The sequence below is a fragment of the Emys orbicularis genome, chromosome 10 (assembly GCF_028017835.1).
Source record: "Emys orbicularis isolate rEmyOrb1 chromosome 10, rEmyOrb1.hap1, whole genome shotgun sequence".
Taxonomy (NCBI): domain Eukaryota; kingdom Metazoa; phylum Chordata; order Testudines; family Emydidae; genus Emys; species Emys orbicularis.
In genome coordinates this window covers 90098272-90107521 of record NC_088692.1, presented here as the reverse complement: position 1 = coordinate 90107521, position 9250 = coordinate 90098272, and the positions used below count along the sequence as shown (strand labels likewise).

Genomic DNA, 9250 nt, shown 5'->3' with positions numbered 1-9250 from the left:
ACGTCTTTTTGTTAATTCAACGTATTTATTTTTGCAAGATGCCCACTGGAGCAGTCTGGTAGCTGGGCCTGGGCCATTCCTCTCATGCCCTCTGCTGGCCCTAGTTCTGTCAGTGACCATCACTCCTGATCAGCAGCACCTCCTGCTATTCTAGTCCTGGGGCTTTGCTGAGCCCAGCAGGGTAATTGCACCACATCTGATGGTGTTTTAATGACACACCAGAGAAATGTCTGGCAGTGCTGCCGGAGTTTTTGTAGCTCAGTCAGAGGGTGACTGGCCCAGCCCCACCTAGGCCGTGCACAGCTCTGCTCCCCGGGGTGGGGGGGGAGGGCGCAGTTATTGCAGTAGCATTGCAAACCAGTCCAGTAGACCTAGTGACAAAAGAGAAACCTCCAGTGAGCCAAGCGGGGGGGGGGGGGGGGAGAGGGGGGAGGGAGGGAGGGAGGGAGCAGCCTGCCTCTCTGCAGAGGGGGGTAGGGAGGATTTAAAAGGACCACCTCAAAGAAGCTGAGGGCTGAAGCTTGTCCGGCTACCAACCCAGTCCCTAGAAGCAGACTATCAGAGCCAGGCCCAAAGGAGGCTCTGGGACTCCTGCTCTAGGGGAAGGAAGGGTTGGACCCGAGCGTCTAAGGACCCATTGCCATACTGTACGGGACTCAGTCGGTGAGAGCCCTGGCAGGAGAAGCTCAGCTCACAGCATTCGGGCCTGGCAGGGACTCCGTAAAGAGCCAGACAAGGAGGTGCACAAGGCAGTACATCTCTAGGCCATGGGGGCCATGCTCTGCCTCGCCACATGCATGGCTTAGTGACCACTCCTAGTTCCTCTGATCTTATTTTCATTTGGGACCAAATCCAGCTTTGAACCCAGGCTGTTAAAGAGAAAAGGCTGGTGCCTAGCCACACAGCAGCCCTGCCCAACACCAGTGTGCTAGCGTCCTGCTGGGTGTGTGCCCCCCAACCGCAACCAGCATGTGGGTGCCGAGCTGTTCAAGAAACCAGGCCTTGGGGGAAAGCGGCTACCCCTTTGGGATTGTCAGAAGTGCTGAGGCCCCACCTGCTTGCCCGGGTGCCAGGGGTGGGACTAATCCAGCAGGAGCAGCTGAAGGGCTGAATTTTCAGATCTCCTGCGCTGCCCACACTCAGTTTTGCAAATTCTGGAGCAGCAGCCGTGTGTGCTCGCTCCCGGGTGTGAAGCTGCCTGGCCCTTGGGGAATTCCCCTCCCCACACAGCAGACACCTCGCAATGAGTAACAAGGGCCAGCACCCAGAGCAGCCATGGTTTGCTTTGTGTATGGAGTTGGATGGCTACGGTAATGACAATGCGACAGCTCCCCTCAGAGCCTGTACCCCCAGATGAATAGGACCTAGGGAATAGGCGTGTTTCTTCATCGCGCTGCCGTGTTTGCCTATGATGCCACCAGGAAAGGAGATCCCAGAGGGACCTCCTTGAATCTTAGCTCTGTCCCCACCTGACACCCCACCCATCCTGCTCAGTTCAATTCAATTCCTTTATTGGCAGGACAAACTCTACCACTGAGGCCATAGCATAAGAAACGAGAGACTCCTCCACTCTGCTAGGAACGTCACCCATGGTTTGGGGGCTGATCCGTGTCCGTCGGAAGGTGGCTCCCTCATACGGGGCTGGCTCTGCATCACTCCTGCTCAGGCCTGGCCTTGGCCCTGCTCGCTGGGGCATCTCTTGTGGCCCTGGTACGTTAGGGGAATGGCTCCCTCGTGTTGGGGACACTGCACAGAAAATGGCTCCATCTCCCCTCTGGCTGGCTGCAGTCACCCCTGGGGTCGGACTGGGCTCTGGGCCTCCCACTCCTCCCCCCAGCCTCTCACTTCCCACCCCAGCCTGAGGGCAACGGGTTGGGGGTGCTAATCTAACTTAGTTTTTCACACAGCACACAGTCAGCCTGGGGAACTCTTTGCCAGAGGATGTTGTGAAGGCCTAGACTATAACAGGGTTCAAAAAAGAACTAGATAAATTCATGGAGGATAGGTCCATCAATGGCTGGGACTGGGCGACAGGGGATGGATCACTTGCTGATTCACTGTTCTGTTCACTCCCTCTGGGGCACCTGGCATTGGCTGCTGTCGGAAGACAGGACACCGGGCTAGATGGACCTTTGGCCTGACTCAGTCTGGCCAATCTTATGTTCTTAACTCTGCTCAGCGCCCAAACCCCCGCCCCAACCTGACCTCCCCCTCCACTCCCCCACCAGCTCAGCCCCAGCCCCACATCCTCCCCCCACCCAGCCCCCCAAATCTGCCCCTGCCCCACATCCTCCCCTCAAGCCCACCCCTGCTCCACATGCTCCTCCCACCCAGCCCCCAAACCTGCCCCTGCCCCATATCCTCCCCCGGTCCAGCCCCCCAAACCCACCCATGCTATCCTCCCACAAAACCTGCCCCTGCCCTCCCCCACATCCTCCCTCAGCCCCCCAAACTGCTCCTGCCCCACATCCTCCCCCCATCCAGCCCCCCAAACTATCCCTTCTATCCTGCCCCCCATCCCACTCCCCAAACCCACCCCTGCCCTGCCCCATATCCTCCCCCAGTCCAGCCCCCCAAACCCACCCATGCTATCCTCCCCCAAAACCTGCCCCTGCCCTGCCCCACATCCTCCCCCTACCCAGCCCCCCAAACTGCCCCTGCCCCACATCCTCCCCCCATCCAGCCGCCCAAACCATCCCTTCTATCCTTCCCCCCATCCCACCCCCCAAACCCACCCCTGCCCCGCCCCATATCCTCCCCCCAAACCCACCCCTGCCCTGCCCCATATCCTCCCCCAGTCCAGCCCCCCAAACCCACCCATGCTATCCTCCCCCAAAACCTGCCCCTGCCCTGCCCCACATCCTCCCCCTACCCAGCCCCCCAAACTGCCCCTGCCCCACATCCTCCCCCCATCCAGCCCCCCAAACCATCCCTTCTATCCTTCCCCCCCATCCCACCCCCCAAACCCACCCCTGCCCTGCCCCGCCCCATATCCTCCCCCCAAACCCACCCCTGCCCTGCCCCCGCCCCATATCCTCCCCCCAAACCCACCCCTGCCCTGTCCCATATCCTACCCCTGGTCCAGCCCCCCAACCCACCGGCCGGATTGAGACCCGCCCCTCCTGTCGTCTCTCCCTCGCAAGCCCCGCCCCTAGAGACTCCTGTTCCAGCCCCGCCCATGTCATGAGGCCCCGCCCCTCTTCCTGCCTCTCCGGCGCTCGCCCCGCCCCTCTCCGAGCCGGACTCGCCGCCATGAGCCGCCCGTGTGAGGAGCGCGGCCTGCGCGCCCGGCCGGTGCACAGCGAGCGGCTGCCTGGGCGCTGGGACCCGCCCGCCCTGCAGGGGTACGGGAGCCCCCGCGCCGCCGGGGGCGGGGCCTGGCGCGTGCCCCCGTGCCCCCCCCGAGCCCGGCGCGGGGCAGCCAGTCCGCGGGCCCCGCCCCCTCCGCCCCGCGCTCCCGGTGCCGCGCGGGCACAGCCCTGGGGAGCCCCGCCATGCGGACCCAGTGGGGGCTGGGCGGGGAGATCCGAACAGGTCTGGCCCAGGAGCGGAGCGGGAAAGGCTCGTTGGAAAAGCCTCTTTCCTTGTCCCGTACTAGGTAGCCCAGGGACAAGGAAGCACTGGATGGAATGGAATGAAAGGCTCTGTAACCTGCGGAACTCACTGCTGCAGGGTGCTAGTGAGGCAAATGCTGTGTGGCACTTTGTAAAGTCGAGCGGGATCTTTACGTTTTATTTTTAAGACTAAGAACAGCATCTGTAGTGACACTGAGTGGGATCAAAGCTACTGGCACCTCTCAATCCTTATTAGGGTGTCCAGACAGCAAATGTGAAAAATCAGGACAGTGAGTGGGGGGGGGTAATAGGAGCCTATACAAGAAAAAGACCGAAAATCGGGACTGTCCCTATAAAATCAGGACATCTGGTCACCCTAGGCCTTATCCAACATCAAGGCTTGAGCTGACCAGCTGCAGGGTTCAGGAGAAATATGTCCTGCAGATGGGGTGGGTTTGTTTTTGTCTGAAGCACCTGGTTCTGGCCACTGCCTGAGATGGGGACATGGGACTAGATGGCTGTCCTGGTGGCACGGACTGTGTCTGATTGTTCCCTTCCCCTCCCATCTGCAGTGGGAATGGCGTGATTCTGGAGGGAGAGCTTCTTGATGTCTCTCGTCACCTCATCGTGGATATTAACGGCAGGAAGGTGAGCAAGGTGCCTTGCCCCGGGCTTCCCCTGGGGAGGAAGAGGCGCAGAATAGGTGCCGGGGGTGGGGGGAGTCAGAGATAAATGACCATAATCAGTCTAGAGCTTGGTACAGAGAGGGCAGCAGCAGCAGACTTCCCCCAAGCAGGGCACAGAGGGGGCACATGAGCCAGTCCTGGGAGAGCCTCCCGCTAACAACGATACTGCGCACTGGCATTTTTCTCCATATTTCTCAAAGTGCTTCCCACAGATGTGTTAGGATCATTATAGCCATTTCCCAGCTGGGGAAATTGAGGCACGGAGATGGGCATTGACTCTCCTGTGGCCACCCAGGGAGTCACTGGCAGATCTGTGCTGTATCCACTGGGCTGTGCTGCTGGTCATGCATTGCATAGGCGTCTGTCTGTCTGTCCCTCTTTCTGCGCATCTCCTGCTTTTGCTGATGCCTTCCTTTAGGCACTAGGGTTAGGGTTCCTGCTTCAGATGTTTGGCAGTCCAGCGGAGCATCTGATGCAGGTGCCCGTCTCAGGAGGCGGCGAGGCGGGGTGGGGTACCTCCTCAGAGATGGGCTGGCACCACGCTAACTGTCTTCCAGAGTATTGTGCTGACCACCTCCCTTGAAACGACTCTCCCTGGGATTGGCCTTGTGCTGCAGTGAGCAGGTCCCAGCTGCTGTGTGGGGCTCTGTAGGCTGGGCACTTGGCGTGTCAGTTTCTGCAGCTGACGTGCAGCCTGGAGTACGGCTGGGTAGTGGTGGCTTTGCTGGTCTATGTCCTGCTACTGTTGTATGCACTGGTGCTGTCTCCGGTTCACCCCCTTGCAGCAGGTGGGATAGGGAATGCCGTTACTCTGGCTGTCATCTCCCTGGGACTGGCCGGCAGTCTGCCGGTCGTGGGCTGCAGGCCACTGGAGCAGGGGGACAGGGAGCTGGTGAACTGCTGTCTGGCTGTGAGCATCTCCGGTTCCTCCCTGCTGCAGGAGCGATACTACGTGCTGTACATCAGGCCCAGCCAGGTCCATCGCCGCAAGTTTGATGCCAAGGGAAATGAGAGAGAGCCCAACTTCAGCGACACCAGGAAGGTGAACACCGGCTTCCTCATGTCCTCCTTCAGTAGGTATTGGCAGGAGTCCTCCTGCGGCTCAGTCCCTCCCTGCTCTCCCCAGCAGTAGCACAGAATCCATCCTGTGCGTTCAGCTCAGCCGCAGGAGACTGGCTCCGCCTTTCCGGTTCTCTCACCCCCGAGGAGGGGGAAGGCTCAGGGACTTTTGTACCTGGGGTCGGGGAATTGTCCTCGACCTCCTTCCCTCTCCTGCCCAGCAGTTGCCATCTTGCCCATGCCCCCTGCCCCTGACAGTGGCTGGTTTCCCCTCAACTGGAAGTGGAGGCCAATGCTCACCTTTGAATTGGGCTGGGGGGAGGGCGTGCCGCTCTCTTCAGCCTCTTGGAGGTGTGAAATACTACTGGCTTTGAGCCCTGCCCGACCCTGATCTCTCCCATCTGGAGAGTCCTTTACTCATCCTGGTCCGTAGAGCCAGGCTGGAGGGGCTCTGCGTTACAGATGTCTTGGCACTTTAAGGCACATGTGAGCCAGGGAGCTTGGTGTCAGGATCCTTGGGACCAGTGACCAGAATCAGAGCCCACTCCTTCCTCCCCCCGGGGAATTCAGACTCCTGGGCATCCCTTGCACAGATCCCCTGCTGGGATCCATCCCTTCCCCTGCGCTGGGTCTCCGAGTGCTGGGCGTTTCACGTACGCTGGCATTTGCTTTGCCTGTGGCAGAAGTGGAAGCCAAAGGCGATACGGACAGGCTGTCCCCCGAGGAGCTGAAGGGGCTGGTGACTAAGCCGGAGCTGCTGAGTGTGACCGAGCGCCACACCCCCAGCCAGGCTGTGGCCTTCTGGCTGCTGGAGACGGAGCTGGAGAAGATGGAGCTGGAGCTGGGAGCAGAGATCCGTCTGAAAACCCGGGGTGACAGCCCCTTCATATGTGAGTGGTCCCCTCCCCCGGGCTGGGCTCTTCATGCACCTGCTCCCCAACGCGGCACTGGGTCATTGCTCTTGGCTTTGGGGCACCATCCTCCAGCTGCCTCCTGCCTGTTAGTTACTGGTATTAACGGGGATTGAGGCGCTGCTGCCCTGTGCGTGGTGTTGGGATTGTAGCCCTTTGGATGTGTTCTGGGGCCTTAACCCAGGTCCCCCGGGAGCTAGAGCAGATGTAGTGGCACCAGCACATGTCCTAGGCATTCCCCAGCTTACCCAGGAACCTGGATTCCTGCTGCTCCTGTCTTGTTTCTTCTCTGCCGGCTTCACCACAGAGACAGCTCATCACCTTCCATTTCCATGGCTTACAGGCCAGCTGGGAAACTGCTTCCGCCAACACCCCCTACCCCCTCAGCCCGCACTTCCGCTCCATGTAGCTCCTTTCTCCCTCTCAGTCTCTCTAGCCAAGCTGCATGCAGGGACAGTGACCAAGTGTAACTTTGTTGGCGACGCACAGGCTGGGGCTTCCTGGACTGACAACATCATGGCTAACAGACCTCAAGGAGGGCCAGCCCCCGAGCCCAGGGGACAAGGGGACGGCGCAGAGGAGGATGAATGGGTAGGTGGAAATACTTCCTCCCGTTCCGGTTGAAGTGGGGAAGCAGGATCACAGGGAGGGATTAATCATCCGGGAAGTTCCTCTCTGAGCAAGGTCCAGCCGCTCAGGTGGGAGGGGCTGGGATTGCAGTCCTGGGGGCTGACTCCTCTAGGGGTATGGCCAGGTACCAGCCCGGTGGGCTGCCCCATAGCAACGTGCCCTGGAGAGGGGTGGGCAGCTCTCCTGAGAGCACCGTTCTGCTAGGGCCATATTGAGTACACCAGCTCATCTTACGGAGGCCACTGATCAGCTGTCTGAGTGGGAGATCTCCGTGTGAAAGGCTCCATCCCCTGGGAGGCAGCCGATCCCCTTGCCTGCGAGAGCTGCGTATTCCGTCCCTGTCCCAGGCTCCCTCCTCCAGGGCACGCACAGGGGCTCTTGTGCTGGCTGGCAGTGCCCATCCTCTGCAGTCTGCTCTGGGGACAGACCGCAGGATGTACCAGCAGTCCCTGAGCTCCCCCTGTCCCGTGCAGTCCCTACAGTGCTTCAGCAGCTGCTGCTTGGATTGCAAGAAGTGGGGACAGACGGCCAGGCTGGGTCAGAGCATGGGCCCAGGTAGCCCAGTGTCCTGTCTCTGACAGTGGCCAGTGCCAGCTGTGTTGGGGGGAGTGAACAGAACAGGCCAATAGTGATCCAACCCCGTCATCTACTCCCAGATTCTGGCAGTCAGAGGCCTATGGACACCCAGAGCACGGGGCTGCATCTCAGACCTTCTTGACATCTGCACACCTGCATTCTGGGAGATGGCTTCTGTCCTTTACAGCCAATGCTGTGCTTATTCCTGTACAATGCCCCTGCTCCAAGGAGCACCCATCTCGATTCCTGACTCGTACTTTGTTGTGTTTGTGGCTTTTCCACTTCTCCGTTTCTTCGGCCTGTTATCTGATGCTGCTTCTTGGACACGCTAGCTCTGTGGCTACACAGCTCCCTCCTGCTAGTCCGTGATGAGGCCAGCAGTGGGCGCTGCACCACCAGCCAAACCCACACTGCTCTTGCCTTTCCCTCCTCCCTTGGCTTGCTGAGCCCATCCCCTCTCCTGGAGACCCAGCATGGTTTCTGGGTTCCGAGCCCAGCCCGGATTCTCTTTCGCACTGACTGGCTCTATTGGCTTTTCCCTTAGGATGACTGAGAGCCGAGGGACCTTCTCCACTGAGGCAGCCGCCGCTGTGTACAGTAACTTCTGTTCTTCTTGCTTTTGACTCCACGGCACCAGGGAGGGGGCAGAGCCTGGATGGGGGGATTCGCACCCCTGGGTTGTTCAGGATGCAGTTTGCACTGGGCCAGCCCTGAGGAAGAGGTCTCCATATCCAGCTGGCCTCTGTATGTTTTGCAGTGTTTGTCCACCGAGGCCTTTGGGGTCCATGTGGCTCTGCCCTGAGTTCCAAGAATCCCTGTCTCTCCTCCCCACCTGCGTCCTGCTTTGGGCAGAGGCTGTGGCACAAATGCCCAAGCTTATGCTTCCCTTTGAAATGGATGGACTGCTCAGAGCAGGCAGCTCCGGCTTTTCCTGGCTGCTGTGAGCCGCAGGGGGAAGCTTGGCACTGCCCCTCTGCTTAGTGCACCCTGCCCAGCTGCTGCCCCTGAGAAATCCCACTCAGTACACGTGGATAAGGCCTGTCGGGCCCAGCCAGTCCATCTCCCTTGGCCATGGAGTCCTGCTCCTTATGGGACACTAACCCGTGTATGCTGCTGATTGGAAATGTCCCAAGTTGTATGCACGAGCCATACTCTAACATCCTGCCTGTGTATTTATGAGCAGTGGTTTTTTTATTAATAAATCTCTCAAACCTACACCAGAAGCATGGGACTGATCTTCTCAAAGCCTCCCCAGCCTTCTGCCCAGGGAGAACTGGCTCTTGTATCTTTTCAAAATACCGCCCTCTTAGTTTTGTCTGTAACCTAAAAAAGAAGAAACTTTCAGGGGCAAGTAATACAGCATCTCTGTCTGGCTGGGAGGAGAGGGTGGTTCTGTGGGGAACTTCCTTAGCTGCTGGTTTAAAAGGAATTGCCCTTAATTCCGTACCCTGTGCGTGGGTAGAAAGGGCACATTTTGTTACACGGCCCACCTGGGCTGCCTGCTTTCCAGCGGGGATCTCTCACTGAGGAACTAGAGATGTACTGTACATTGAAGAGAAGCGTGTGTCTGCAACACAAGGTTGCCTGGCCCAAGGTGTGAACGGGGAAGTAGGGGAGAAAGCCCTTCTGGGGAAGTGCCTCGGGCTGATTTCCCACTTGTGGGCTGTCTCTAGCTATGATTGCTCCTGCGGGGCAGCTGCCCACCTCAGGAATACAGGATGGGGGTGCCTCCGCTATCCCCAGCACTGAGTGCTGCTAGTCTGCTCCATGCAGAGTTCTAGGACAATGCCACGTCTGCTTGCCTGCCAGCTGCCCCATTGCCCGGGCCAGTCCT

General features: G+C 59.3%; 1 protein-coding gene across 1 annotated transcript; it reads left to right on the top strand.

Annotated features, from left to right (window-relative positions):
• The first annotated feature begins 3252 nt into the window (after positions 1-3252).
• Positions 3253-8623, top strand: ARPIN (actin related protein 2/3 complex inhibitor). The gene is made up of 6 exons (XM_065412400.1): positions 3253-3344; positions 4127-4202; positions 5181-5313; positions 5983-6189; positions 6638-6801; positions 7961-8623. Exons 1-6 carry the CDS (start codon positions 3253-3255, stop codon positions 7967-7969), a joined length of 681 nt encoding a protein of 226 aa, XP_065268472.1. The 3' UTR covers positions 7970-8623.
• Positions 8624-9250: the final 627 nt, after the last annotated feature.